The 15333-nt window shown below is 38.0% G+C and overlaps 1 protein-coding gene across 2 annotated transcripts in view; it reads left to right on the forward strand.

Moving 5' to 3' along the window:
- The window catches only part of ICA1L (islet cell autoantigen 1 like), a 61279-nt gene that overhangs the window by 39756 nt on the left and 6190 nt on the right, over window positions 1-15333 (forward strand). For both annotated transcript variants that reach the window (XM_074191622.1, XM_074191623.1), the window contains exon 9: window positions 9779-9853. In XM_074191622.1, the coding sequence (XP_074047723.1) occupies window positions 9779-9853 (75 nt within the window). The remainder of the gene's footprint in view (window positions 1-9778; window positions 9854-15333) is intronic.

Here is a 15333-nt window from a genome sequence, read left to right on the forward strand (position 1 = left end):
TTAATCACCCTTGCCTCTTATTCCTACTTCTCTCTTTCCTCCCTGTTTCTGATCTTCTGGACTTCAGACTTGGCCTCTTCTGCCACTTCTTCCCACAATGTTCCTCTGAACTCTGGGGTCTTCTCACCTTAGAATACCATATCTCCATTGCAGCTGGTTCACCATGAACTTTCTCTCTACCAGTCTCTCCCTCCCTCCCCCTTTTGCCATTGATGAGTTCCCCTTGGTATCTCCCTTTTGTACAGGGGTCCAGGTTGGTTTATGTTCATTCTTCTACCAGCCCTGTTCCTGACCTGGGGCCTTCAGAATCATGCTTTTCTGCTGGGGCAGACCTTCTCTATTCCCTTCTTTTCATCTCATTTTTGTGTACTACTTCTCCCATTGGAATGTAAGCTTCTCCAGAAGTGGGACTGTTGCCTGACATCCAAGAAAGGATTAATAAATGTTTATTGTCTTCGAGGTCTTTTCTTTTTTCAAATGAATTTTATTATTTTTTTGGTTGAATTCTGTAAAATATTTTTTGGATAATTTGATAGGTATTTAATTTAAACAATAAATCATTTTGATATTTTAAATTATTAATTTTTGTTATATTGACATAACCAATCCATGAGTACTCTGTATTCCTCAAGCAGTTTAAGTTGTTCTTTATTTCTTTAAGGAATATTAAAGTTGAAAGCATTTTAGATTTTAGAGAATGCCCCAAGCCATCTAATTCTACTCTGTTCATTGTATGAGAATGCGAGCAAGCAAATTTGCCAGGATAGGAATAAAACTCTTTCCACCTACTAGCATATGAAGAAAGATTTGGTATCCTAGGCTTATCTATTCGTTATTTAGATATTCAGTAATTTTTGGAATTTTAAAAATTATAACTATTCTATTACTATATATAACCATAAAAATACATTTTCTTATCTTTGTTCTATTATATTAATTTATATTATATTATTACTTATTATTTATATTAATAAGGAGATTAAAGTATATTTTAAATTTTTTATTGCACATTTCTGTTGGACTGGAACCAAGTATAATATCAATCAGTACAAATTCAGATGGTGCAGTTGCCTCATGAGATTTAATTTTTGTACTAACTGAACCTAGCTATATTCTTTCACATTCATATAACTTGTTCAGACATTCCTAAATTTATGGGCACACCCTCATTTCCACTGCAAAAACAACTGTTTTAGGGGACAGCTAGGTGGTGCAGTGGATAAAGCACCAGCCCTGGAGTCATGAGGACCTGAGTTTAAATTTGACCTCAGACACTTAGTAACTGCCTAGCTGTGTGACCTTGGACTCAACCCCATTGCCTTAAAATAAAGAAATAAATAAAATAAAAACTTGCATCAGTGTTAAAAAAAAATGGCTGTTATAAATATTTCTGTAGTTGTATGTTTTGTTTAAGATTAATCCTTCCTTTAGTCTAACCTCTTTCTTATTCCCCTGCTTCCCTTAATCTCTTTCTCTCTTAGTTCCCTCTGGAGTGAAATGTGTGCCCTCTGTGTATGTGGATCAGTATGTAGATGTGGGGGAAGTTCGAGTATCCCCTGCTTGTCCCATACCTTCTTCTTCATTATATATACTTTTTATAAATACCCTATGAGACAATTATCCCCATCTTCCTCTCCCTTTTTGTACCCTAATATATCTGTCTTCTATCTTTTCATTCTTTTTGTAAGATCATTCATACATAATAGAAGCACTTCCAGACCCTCTATCTAATTAAACCTCCTCCCAACCTTGATGATGATAGGGTTCATATTAAAATGTAAGCTGTTTATCCTTGTTTAATTCCTTAGGATTATTCATTAGTAGTCCCTCAACTCTTATACTTAAATTTCAAGGTTTCTTTGCAATTCTGTTCTTTTCATCACAAATGCTTGGAAGTCATCTATTTCATTAAAAACCCATTTTCCCCACTATAGTATCATAGTAAGTTTTTCTGGTTAAGTTATCCTTTGTTTTAAGCTTCTATCCTTTGCCTTCTGGAATATTATGCTTTCTGTTTAAATGTTGGACAGTCCTGATTGTGGCTCCTTGGTCTTTGAATTTTTTCTTCCTGACTTCTTGCAGTATTTTTTTCTTTGACCTGGAAGCTTTGGATTTTCACTACAATGTATCCTGGGAGTTTTCATTCACAGATTTCTTTCAGGAGGTGACTTAAATTCTTAAGAAACCTGGGCAATTTTCTTTTATGATTTCTTGAAATAGCATGTTTTATTTTGTTTTTTGGCTGAGGTATTCAGGTAGTCCTATGAGTCTTAAACTGTCTCTCTTTGGGTTATTTTTCAGATCTTTTTTTTTTTATTTTGAGATTTCCAATATTTCTTCTATTCTTTTCAATCTTTTTATTTCATTTTAGTATTTCTTGTTTTTTCATGGAGTTATTGGCTTCTATTCAGTCCATTCTCATTTTCACAGAGCTTGTTGCTTGGGTGAGGTTTTTCACCTTTTAAGGTAGAGCTGGTAATTCCCTTTACAATTCTTTCTTCCCTAGATCTTTTTTTTTTCAGTTTTTTCCTCCAATGCTCTCATTTCATTCATAAAAACAGTTTAAACCTTTCAGTTCTCTCTTGCTTCATCTCTTCCAGGCATTCTAGTTCATTTTTCCTGGAACTGCATTTTCCTATAAATATGGAACCATTCTCATCTAAGTTTGTCTGATATCTTTTATGATATAACTTCCTTGAGTTTATTCATTCTTCCAGCCTGTTGTCTTCATATGTGATGTTAAGGCGAGACTCTGGGCATTCCTGGTGGGAAGCTTTGGGCCAGTTCTGATGCCGCTCTTTGGAGATATTGATTGTGGTTATTCCACTATCTCAGGAACAATTCAGGCTCCCAAAGTGATCTGATCCAGGGCAAAGGTCTGTGCTCTGGAAGATGCTCTCTGGGCATGGGTCTAAGCAGCATCCCTGTGCACCAGCTCTGATTGGAGTTCCAGTAGACTGTTGCTGACTTCAGCCACTATCAGCCTGGGGATGGTCCTGTTTGTTTAAATTTGTAATCTTTTTTTTTTTGTAGGGCAATGGGGTTAAATGACTTTTCCAAGGTCACACAGCTAGGTAATTATTAAGGGTCTTAGGCCAGTTTTGGACTCAGGTCCTCCTGAATCCAGGGCTGGTGCTCTATCCATTGATCCACCTAGCAGCCCCTTGTTTGTTTAGAGAGATGGAATTACAGGGTCCCCTTTGGTCGAAAATTCCTACACCAGTTATTCTTCTGCAGACTTCAGATTAAGCTCAAGCCTTGAACTGAGACTCTTTTTCCAGTCATGGGATCAGAGCCACCTGGCCACTGCTTGTTTCTGAACTTGCTCCATTGCTTAGTCCATAGAATAGGACCTTTGACCATAGAATAGCTCCTCCCCCTGGAATGCCACCCCAGAGGCATTGCCTCTCCTTGGTCATCCCTGGACTTGTGACTCAGAACTGGACACTGAATGCCAGAGCCGGCAATTGGCACCTCCTCCTCTGCCCTTTTCTGAGCCAGGTGACAGCCCGTCCCTGCAGTGGCTCCACATGGGCACTCCTTGTCTCTCTCTGTGACTTCAGCTGAAAAAAATATACACTGTAATTTTTTTTTCCTCGATTTTTGTTATCAGGACTTGGTCCTGCTCATTTTCAAGGTCTTTGTGTGGAATACTTGTAGGATAAAATTCTTTGTTTCTTTCTGCCATTCCACCAAACTTTGTCTCTGATTTTCATTGCTTCCTTCTTGCTGACAGATGACTACATTATATTCTCTTTGTTGTTTTCCATGATTTCCCAACCTCTCAGTCTGCAGTCCCTTGCCATATATTGATTTGCCTGTGGTAAGATTGTATGTGTAGTTTCAGGTCAGGTCCTTCACTGTCATTTCCACTTTTATCTTTATCCCCTTGTGTACTTTTAAAAACAAATATCTCTTTTAACCTAATAGAATACTTTTTCTTTCTGTTTTTTTTTCCTTTGAATAGTTTCTAAAGATGAGGGTAATTTATTTAATCATTTTGTTTTCCCTCTTAGTTATGTTCACTTTTTAAATTGTGATTTAGTTTGTAGTGTTTACAAGTAAAATAATCTATTCACATTTTTTAAAGGAAAGTTTCAAATGTCTTTTTTTTTCAACTGATGATTAAGTTTGTTAGGTACCTCATTTTGACTTGCATTCTTTGAAGTATCTTTGCTTCTTGGAATATATTCCATTCCTTTCTGCAGTCTCTGATTTATACATTATAGTCTTGTGTAAATTTAATTTACTTTCCTTTATGTAATGTGACTGCTTCTAGAATTTGTTGTTTTTCACTGGAATTGTGAAATTTAACCACTGTGTGTCTTGAAGCAGCTAACTGGCACAGGCCTAGAGTACTAGGCCTAGATCCAGGAAAACGTGAGATCAAATTCAGCTGTAGACTCTTACTAGCTGTGTGACTCTGGGCAACTTACTTTCATCTCTTTATACTTCAGTTTCCTCAAGTATAAAATTGGGATACTAATGGCACCTATCTTGTAGGATTGTTTGATCTCAAGATGAAATGAGATCATATTTGCACAATGTTCATAACTGGCACATGGGAGACTCAATAAATGCTTATTTTATTTATTTTAAGAAATAGAATTTGAAGTTAGGGGTTTTTTGTTTGGTTTTTCCTGGAGGTGATCTTTGGGTTCTTTTGATTGATGCTTTGTTCTCCATATTCATATGTTTTGAGGTTTTCTTGCATAAAGTTCTTCATCTTATCTTGTCATATTCTTCAAGGAGACCTATCATCTTTATGTTGACTCTACATGTTACTCTACTTTTACTATTCCTTCTTTTAAATTTTCCTTCAATTCATTCTATTTATATTCTTAATTTGGTTTTTTTGGTCTTTTTTTTGCTTCTTTGGAAAGACTTGCTGCCACAGATTCTCTTCTGCTAATTATTTTAGCTGTGCAGGCCACAAATTCTGGTATTTTCCTCTTCTAACTACTTTTAAGATTCTGACTGATCTCTTGAACGATTCCAGAATATTCTTCTGTGGTTTCATGCTCTCTGGGAAATCCATAAAATTCTGTTTAATAAAGTTTTGATTCAATTTTCTTTACCTCTCAATATTTATTTAGAAAGGTTTGTAATCTTTTGGATATTTTAGCATTCATCTTCCCTTCTAATTTTAGTACCTTTTGATTTATCTTCTTGTGTTAAAGGTTTCTAATTGAATTTTTTTACTTGACTCTTTAATTCCCTTGTTGGTCACTTGTGACTCTCTTCCCCATTAATGAAAGGTTTAACACCATAATTGAAACATAAAACTCAATTTGCCTTCTTTAGCACTGGGAATTTATCTTGGATCCTGCTTCAAGTAACTTTTGGTTGAGTCATGAATGGAGCCAACTGGATTCTGTCCCTTTCTCTCAAGTCCTTTGTAGCTGCAGACTGACTACTTGCTCTAATTACCTCAATTGTTTAGTTTTCTGATTGGCTGAATCAGATGCTTTTTTTCTGGGTTGGGGAGGGTGTTTCAGGCAGAGACTCTGAAGCTTGGCGTCCTTATTCCAAGGAACATACCAAGCATCCAGAAATCCAGTCTTCTACCTTTTGTATTTCTCAACCTTTTCACATTGCCAGGAAGAGTCAGTGTACTCCTCTTGTTGCACATGGATGGGTAACTAGCACAGACTCTGAAACAGAAGGGAAGTCTCTGAGTATGGTCCCAAAATACAAGTATTGGGTTATTTTGTTGGCCTTGCTGGATTCTGGAGGCAACTGGAAGAAGAGAACTGTGTAACATTGAAGTAGCATTCTCTAGTGTCAATTTATATTGCTCTTACACTTGTGCTTTTTACTTTCTTTTTCTGCAGATTAATTCAGTTCTAATTGCTCTGTCACATAAATTGTTCTTTTTGTATTTTTTTTTATTTTGAGAATTAGTGGGGGCAGGAAAAATTTAGTCCTTCATTTTGTTGCCAACAAAAATATTTCTGCTTAATGTTAGTGGCATTTGTCTTTTTGCCAAAAAACAGCAAAGCTCATCAAACCTGCATCATCCAATCTAGACAGTTATTCATTCATTCAGAGACTAGATTGAACAAGAAGAGTGCAGTTCATAGTAACACAGTTCCTGTTGACCCTTAAGCAGTACACAAAGAGCTGTTCCTGGATCATCTGCCAATAATGATGATCATTTAACTAGCTGCTTCTGCAGGCTTATTGCCTCTAGCTTTCATTCCTTCCTTCTTATGTCTTCAATTCTTTTTATCAGGTTCTTTCAAGTTCCTACATCATTATCCTTCAGGAGATGAAGGAGAGCTTTCTGTTTCCCCAAGGACTTATTTTTTACCTAAAAAAGTAATAATTTTCCCAAATTTCCCTTATCAAATGAATCATCTTTTTTCAGTAATATTTTAGTTGCAAATGTTAATGATTTCTCATTTTTTAATTCTACCCTTTTATCATAAAAACATTCTTATGTAGATGAACTGAAGTAGCTCTAAAGTCTCCAATGAGGCCCTCTTGTTCTTTTGCTGTCCTTGAAACCTTTTCTTTTCATTCCTATTTCTCCTATTTCATACTAACTTTTGAATCATTAAAAGTTAGTTTTCTGCTTCTTTTTAAGATCAAACTCTTTACCCACAAATAAGACATTCTACATCATTCCCAAAATGATTTATAGCTTAATATTTACATCACTATTCATTAATTCATTTTCTGACTAAAAATGTTCAAATCTCATTTGAAAACTATTTTTCATGGAGATGTTAATTAGCAGGTGTTTTTTTAAAAAATGAAGTACTAATATATTATATTCTTTAATAATTAATATAAATCAGGGGCAGCTAGGTGGTGCAGTGAATAGAGCACTGGCCCTGGAGTCAAGAGGACCTGAGTTCAAATTCGGCCTCAGACACTTAATAATTATCTAGCTGTGTGGCCTTGGGCAAGCCACTTAACCCCATTGCCTTAAATAAAAATTTTAAAAAGATGTCTTAATAATTAATAGAAATCTTTTCCTTTACATAAAGATACTTTTTTCTACCAATTTCATATTTAAGTTGCTCCAAATGCATGGGGCCTTAAAGGGACAGTGCATCTTTTACTAGTATAATCTTGACTTTGAATAATTAATGTACATAAGAAAAAGCTTTGGGTCAAATTATGTTTTTGTTTGTTTGTTTGTTTGTTATTTTTTGTTTTTTGCAAGGCAAATGGGTTAAGTGGCTTGCCCAAGGCCACACAGCTAGGTAATTATTAAGTATCTGAGGTCAGATTTGAACCCATGTACTCCTGACTCCAAGGCCGGTGCTTTATCCACTAGGCCACCTAGCTGCCCTAAATTATATATATTTTTTTAAAAATCATAAGGATAATAAGGGGGGAGAGAACTCAGAAAAATCTTCTTATCCATTCTCTAAATTTATTTTATTTTTCTTTTCTCTCATTAAAATTTTTCTAGGAGTAGGGATTCCACATTCCTCCCTCCATTGTTCGTTGTTGTGTCTTATCACCTTTATTGACAATAAATTCTTTGATATATTGAACCAAAATATTTTTACATTTATTTAAGTATATTCCCTTTTGTTTGGGCCTCTGTAGACATAGAGGAGAACTGTCCAGTATCCTTTTCATGCACTCTCTATTCAGCTGTGTGACTCTGGGCAAGTCACTTTTTACCTGTTATCCAAAGTTTCCTCAGCCATGGTGATAATAACAACACCTGTCTCCCAGAGTTGTTGTGAAATCTCAAATGAGATAATATCTGTAAAGTGCTTAGGGACATATCTAGGCATAGTAGACCATAGTAAAACATGCTTGTTTTCTTCTACATTTAGGTCAATATGGACATTTTATTTTTTAGTGTAATTCCAAATTGCTTTCAAGAATGATTTATGGCAGTTCATCCCATTTTTAAAAAATCTTTTATTGCTGTACAGAAATAGATTCCAAAGCTGCTAGCAGAAAGACTTTCTGAACTTAATTAAAGATCTCATATTCAAAGCTTTCCTTGGTAGAAAGACTTCCCAGAATCTGGGCTTCAGTTTCAAGAACCTGGGGTCATCTGCCTAACATCTTTGTACCACTGGCCTTTGTCATTTTAAAATGAAATGTTTCCATTTCTTAGAATGGCAACAGATTTTTCAAAAGGAAGAAAATCCCCAAATGACTAAATGCATTTTATTTTTTTATCTTTTTGTTTTGTTTTGTTTTTTTAGCTTTTTTTCAAGGAAATGGGGTTAAGTGGCTTGCCCAAGGCCACACAGCTAGGTAATTATTATGTGACTGAGGTCGGATTTGAACTCAGGTACTCCTGACTCCAGGGCCAGTGCTTTTATCTACTGCGCCACCTAGCCACTCTGACTAAATGCATTTTAATCATAATATTTGAGTAATGGGTCACTTTGGCATCTATATAAATTTTCAAATCAGCTTCATGCACTGTGATTTTCTCACAAAAACAGGAACTGCCCAAAATGTTTCTGGTGTTTTTTTTTTTTTTTTTTTTACTGTTTTTTTACTTGCAATCTGTAGCCGAGTTTGAAATACATTTAATATCATTTCTTTCAGGAAATAACTCATCCTTAGGGGCCTGAGAAACAGCAGAACCATGTTTTCTTGTTTTCTTTTTGGACATATTTTTCACTTAAGAAGTTTCTGTTTTCTACAAGTGAGCCATTTTCTGGAATTAACTTGGTTCATGCTTTGCACATGACTATTAGACCATGGGAATAGTTTCACATTCTTTAAGATTTCCCTATCACTTGTCAGTTTTTCCTCTTCTTTCTAAGTAGATTGAGCTCAATGTAGATATATTTAAAATCCATTTGTAGTATTCTTTCAGGGATCCTCATCATAATTATTTAGCTCTTCAGAGAGTTGTAAACATTTCCTGGGATGTTGACAGTCTGATTGTTAAGCATGGTCATTTTTCTCATGAATGGACCAGAAAGCACACATCCATTTTAGATGTTTTATAAATACACCAGCAAGCTGCTCCAGTGTAATGCTTGCTGGCATTGGTGTTGGAGAATCTGGGTCCTCCTCTAATAGTTTTCCTTCCTGACCATGGACAAGTCTCTGTTTCCTCATTTTAAATGAGAGGTTGAACTTGACAGTCTCTCTGAGGCCCCTGCTCAGTCCATTGACCTTAGGTTCAAATTCTCATCCTTCCGCTTGGTACTTGAGGGACCTTTTTGGTGAGTCATTCAACTCTTCTGGGCCTTTTGTGTGCTTATCTGTAAGACAAGAGGGGTAGACTAAATGATGTTTCAAGTCTACAGTTATACAGTTACAATTCAATATAATTCAATTGACCCCTGGTTCAAATCCTGGGTCTACCACTAACTGTGGTAATGACTGTATCATATGATCAAATTATTTAGCTTCTCTGAGCTCCATTTTTCTCATTTGTAGAATGAGGGAGTTTATCCAGGTCATGTATACTTCTGGGATCCACGACTTCCTTGGTGTAGGTATCATTCACCAATAAAGGTCCTAACTCTTCTCTAGCTTAGTAGACTTCCTTGTTGTTGTGGCTAAAATGTTCACCACCTGAGAATTAGCTTGGTTTGTTTTCAATTCACAGACACACAGTCCATTCCCAGCCTGATGTGAAACCTTTCCATCTCTGCAAAATCTTTTTTTCAAGAATTCAGAGTCTTTTCCAAGCCTTTCCAGAGATAATATGGGATGGGACCAGAGAATCCCACATACTCAATCAGTTCTTTTAAGACTTACAGACATATACCTGTCTTGTTTTTATGTATCTTTTTTTTTTAAACCTGAAATCAAATTGTTTATTTTCTTTCAGAAACAGAAGAACACAAAGAGAACCATTTTCAAATGAGCGAGTTTGAAGCACCTCCATTTTCTGGGCCTGAAAATGGTAAGAAACTAAAGATCCTGCCAATTCAAATGCTAGATATAAAGCAGGAAGAGCCCTCAGAAGCTTTCTAATCCAATCTTTTGCACAGATAAGGAAAATGAAGGCAAGTGACTTGCCCAAGGCAACACAAGTAGTGAGAGTGGGATTGGAATTGTGACATAAAAAGTTAGATATAATTTCTGGGTAATCATAATAAAAGAGGTCAGTGGCACTCTCGAATCCCAAAGATGGATCATGGTGACTTCTTGACATTTATATGCCCTTGGAAGCCTTGGGTGTTGCCAACAGGTGGCAATTAACTCTGATTGGTTAACAGGTGATGAGAGGAATGAATATTATAATGAGACATATACTTATTCTAATAAGGAACTGGGAGTTGTGACTTTGATACTATCACCATGGACAAAGAGAGAGATAATCTCAACCAGACACCCCCCTCCCCCCAGCCCTAGACAAAGGTTATATATTTTCCACCCTCCCACCCCAGCCTGACCCTGAACCTGCCTTCCTGGAGCACAATGGGCCAAAATCCACCTTAGATTAAATTCTTTGTAAGGTTCTCTAATTGGGTGGGGTCTCCTATCCAGGACTGAAAAGCCACAGGAATTTGGGTAATCTCATCTCTTAGCAATAGCCTTCAGTTACTGAATAATCTACAGGTTTCTGGCTTCTGAATGAGGAATAAAAAGGGAAAATCTTAATCTAATTTAATAATTGGTTATTAGTATGAGAGAAATAGTCATAGTAATTGAATCTTTAATTGGGGATCTGCCTCATTGTCCTTATTCTGAATAATTAACATTAAACTATAAATAGAGGATCGATCTATTTACTGACCCAGACAATCAAACAAGTATTTTAAAAGTTCCTATTTTGTTTCAGAAAAACTGATGAGGCAAAGAAGAGAATAATAGATGGATATGGATGTGGAAGAGGGGTGAAGAAGATAAAGAATATAAAAATGACATCTCACTCACAAACTTTTCCCTATTTATCACTCCCCCTTACCCTGTGGTTAGCATACTCCTACATCTCTTGCTCCTCTTATCCTTGTGGTTTAGAATCAACATCTGTTTTCTTTGGTGACAATTCCTTTCTCCTATTACCTCTCCTAGCATTCCCATTCCTATGCAGCTAAGGTCCACACCTCTCCAAATCCTTTCCCTTGTTCTCTTTCCACTCTATTATTAACCAGCTGCCCTTTACCCTAGACCTTTTCCTTTCATCCTTCCTCCTTTCATCTTCCCTCACTCACAGAAACTTGTTTTCTACTAAAGACATCTACCACTTGCCAGACCTTTCCCATGCTGGTCATTCCTTCCTGTATGAATTATCAGAGCTGAACAGTCTCCAGAAAGGATCTGATGAGAGTAGAGCATTATAGGATTAGCATCTTCTTTCAGTCAAGAAGGCTCCAGTAGGTCTCAATGTAGTAGAAGACAAAAAAACCCAGAAACAATCTCTACTCTCAAGGATCTTACCTCCTAGGAGAGGAGACCCCCCCCCCCAATATACACACACTCTCTCACACGTGAGCACATTGACAAAACTAGGGGAAGTCTAGATGAAGAGGCTTCTTTGAGGGCAGGTAACTCAATATTGTACATTTTAGAGGTACAGGGCACTGGGGAGGTGTTCAGAAGACAACTGGAAATAGATGCTGTTTCCTCAGCACTTCATAGTAAATATGCCCACAATAAAATTCCAAACGTGGGATACCATGATCTTTCTCCTTCATATTTGCCAATTCCTGTTGGACGCCACCACCAAACCCACTGTCACTGACATTTGGAATTCACATCTCATCAACTAGGAGTCGTCGATTTATCACATCTCTTGAATCCATGGTCATCACTATTAGTTGGTTAAGCATTCACTCTGAATCAGGTATAATGGCTCTGAAAGAAACAGGCAAAAAGGTGCCCCTTGCCCTCCAGGAAGCTACCCGTTATTGAGGGGGGCAACGTGAAAACACGGGTACCTAGAAGTTATTTACAGGATAGATGGAAGGTAGTCTCAGAGATAACAAAGTGATAGGAATGTTGGAAGACAAGAAGACCAGCCAAATGTGGGGTAGGAGCCGAGTCCTACAGGAAGGCTGGAGGCAGAACTGAGGAAGGAGAACATTCCAGGCCACGTTCCAGGCATGGGGGACACCATTGGTGGAAAGTCACTGTGAAGAGTGATGGAGCAGTGGGCCAGAGGACCAGCCTCGCTAGAGTGTAGAGTACAAGGAGACTCCAGAGGCGGCAAGGGACCAGCTTTAAAAGCCACATGGGGGTAAAGAGGAGTTAGCTGATTAGGGGGCGAGTGGTGACATAAGCAGGAACATCCCTTGGACAGCTGAGGATGGGTTGGAGACTGACCAGGAGGCCGCTGTAGGAGTCCAAGCATGAGGTTGTGTGGGCCAGTACCAAGGCATCACTGTGTGAGAGGAGAGGGGCAGGCACACAGTGGACAGCGTCTCAGAAGAGGGTATGTGGGTGGACTGCCAGGAGAGTCGAGAAGAACAAGCTGGCCAGGCTGAATGACTGGGAAGATAGTGGTGCTCCTCCTAGTATCTTAGCAGTTCTGAAGAGGAGAGGCTTTGGGGAAAAAGGAGTTCATGTTGAAAATGCATTGTCTAGGGCAGCCAGGTGGCATGGTGGGTAGAGCACTGGCCCTGGAGTCAGGAGGACCTGAGTTCAAACGCAGTTTCATACACATAATAATTACCTAGTGTGTGACCTTGGGCAAGTCACTTAAACTCACTGCCTTGTAAAAAAAAACTGAAAAAAACAGACTGAAAATCCATCGTCTGCAGGAGATGCAGTGTGAGAGATAGCCAAGCAACAGTTGGTATTGAAAGATTGTAGCTATGGCTAGAAATACACATTTGGGAATCCTCTGCATTGAGCTGATTTTGAAACCATGAAAGCCAGTTCTTCCAAGAGGAATAATATTCAGAAGTAAAGAAAAGGCCTGGAGGTACTCTCATGTTGAATGGCCATGACCTTGCTGTGTTAGACACACACACACACACACACACACACACACACACAAGAAGAATGCCCCTCCTGGAGCTTACATTCTCATTGAAGAAGAAGCTAAGGAATAGAGCTGAGAATGAAGAGAAGGCTTCAGGGGAGGGTGCAGTTTTCAGGGCTAGGAGGGGAATGAAGAGAGAACCAGGAGGAATGGCTAGAGAGGAGATGGTGTCAAGGGGAGAGCTTAAGAAGGATGCGTGAGGAGACCAGCCAGTAGAGCTGGCAATTAAGGGATCTTTCCTGACTTTGGAGAGAGCTGTTTTAGTTGCAGGATAGGGTCAAAAGTCAAATGCAGAGTATTTTAGTGAGAGAAAAGGAAGTAGAAGTACCTCTAGATGACTGAATGAGCTCCAAAGGGAAGCTAAGATGTAGGATGATAACAAACAGGAATGGTTGGATCAAATGAGGATTTTTTAAGGTTGGAGTTGTTATGCTGAAGGCAATAGTGAAGCAGCCAGTGAGAACCAGGAGACTGAAGAGAAGCAAGGATGGGATCCCAGATACAAGTAGAAGGGTTTGCTCAGCACGAAGAAGACCACCTATTCATGTTAGACAAGGATGAAGAAGGAAAGAGGTGGGGAAGACATCTGAATGGCATGAGATGAGGAGGAAGAGGGGAGAAGAGGGAGGCGAGGTACTCCTGAGAGGGTGGGTGCAGAGAAGACTAGGGAAGGCTTAAAGGATAGCGAAAAGGTTTGAAATCACTGCCAAGAAGGGGCAAGGTCAATCAATGAGAGAACCATAGTATACTTTGCTGCAGGGGAGCCCAGCAGAGATCTGGTAACTTAAATCTGCAGAGGACCCCAGGCCACATGGTTTTGTGATTTCCTCCAGCTCTACTCAGGAGCACATGCATATGAATAAAGATGGGAATTTTAAATGATTATAGTTGGAGTTTGGCAAAGTATGCTTGATGATAGAATGAGGGTCCCAGGGAGGGGCATAAGCATAAGGGATCTAGTAGATCTTCAGTTTCTCCCTCTTTACTGACTATTTCCCTCTTCCTATAAATATAAGTCTACCAAATGTATTTTTAAAAAATTGAACTCCAACTTCTCTATTATTCTACCTCCTTCCTTTTACTGTAGAAGCTTTTGAAAGAGTAGTTTTATACTCATTGTTTTCACTTCCTCAATACCCTAAACTACCTTCTCAAAGATGTATTATGACTTACAAGTATTTATTCTTACTTTCTTTCCTTCATTGCAAAAAAAAAAACAACTAACTCATTTAAGCCATATGAATAATCAAAACAAATTTCCACAACATCCACGTGACTCTGAGTACTTACCTGGCAGGAATGAAGGCAGCTAAATGTATGCTAATCCCCTATCAAGAAATTTTGCTATTTACCTATTTAGACTTAATTTCCTACATATTCAGCAAATCTTGTGGGAGAGTTTTAAATATTCTTGTTAGCATGCCGATATTTAATAATTTACAGAAATATACTATGGTTAAGCATATGTAGTTGTGATTTTTAATTCATACACACATCTGTAGTAAGAATGCATATGAACTCACTTGGACAAAAATATTCATAGCAGCCCTGTTTGTGGTGGCAAAGAATTGGAAATCAAGTAAATGTCCTTCAATTGAGGAATGGCTTAGTAAACTGTGGTGTATGTGTATATACATATATATATATATATGTATATACACATACACACATATATATCATGGAACACTATTGTTCTATTAGAAACCAGAAGGGATGGGAATTCAGAGAAGCATGGAGGGATTTGCATGAACTGATGCTGAGTGAGATGAGCAGAATCAGAACAAAACACTGTATACCCTAACAGCAACATGGGGGTGATGATCAACCTTGATGGACTCACTCATTCCATCAGTACAACAACCAGGGACAATTTTGGGCTGTCTGCAATGGAGAATACCATCTGTATGCAGATAAAGAACTGTGGAGTTTGAACAAAGACCAAGGACTATTACTTTTAATTTAGGAAAAAAAAAACAAACTGGTATCTTATTGTCTGATCCTGCTATCTCTTATACTTTATGTTTCTTCCTTAAGGATATGATTCCTCTCTCATCACACTCAATTTGGATCAGTGTATACCATGGAAACAATGTAAAGACTGACAGATCGCCTTCTGTGGGGGGTGGGGTGGGGGGGAGGGCAGTAAGATTGGGGGAAAAATTGTAAAACTCAAAATAAATAAAATCTTTAACAAAACAGAAAAAAAAGTGCATATGAACTACAGAGACTTATTAGTAAAAAGAGTCCTAGTATGACAGTGATGACTTTGAGCCAGGCAGATTCTTCTTTTATTTTTAAATTTATTTAAGGCAATGGGGTTAAGTGGCTTGCCCAAGGCCACACAGCTAGGTAATTATTAAGTGTCTGAGACCTGATTTGAACCCAGGTACTCCTGACTCCAGGGCTGGTGCTCTGTCCACCTAGCCGCCCCCAAGCCAGGCAAATTCTTCTCT

The sequence above is a fragment of the Macrotis lagotis genome, chromosome 6 (genome assembly GCF_037893015.1).
Source record: "Macrotis lagotis isolate mMagLag1 chromosome 6, bilby.v1.9.chrom.fasta, whole genome shotgun sequence".
NCBI lineage: Eukaryota > Metazoa > Chordata > Mammalia > Peramelemorphia > Peramelidae > Macrotis > Macrotis lagotis.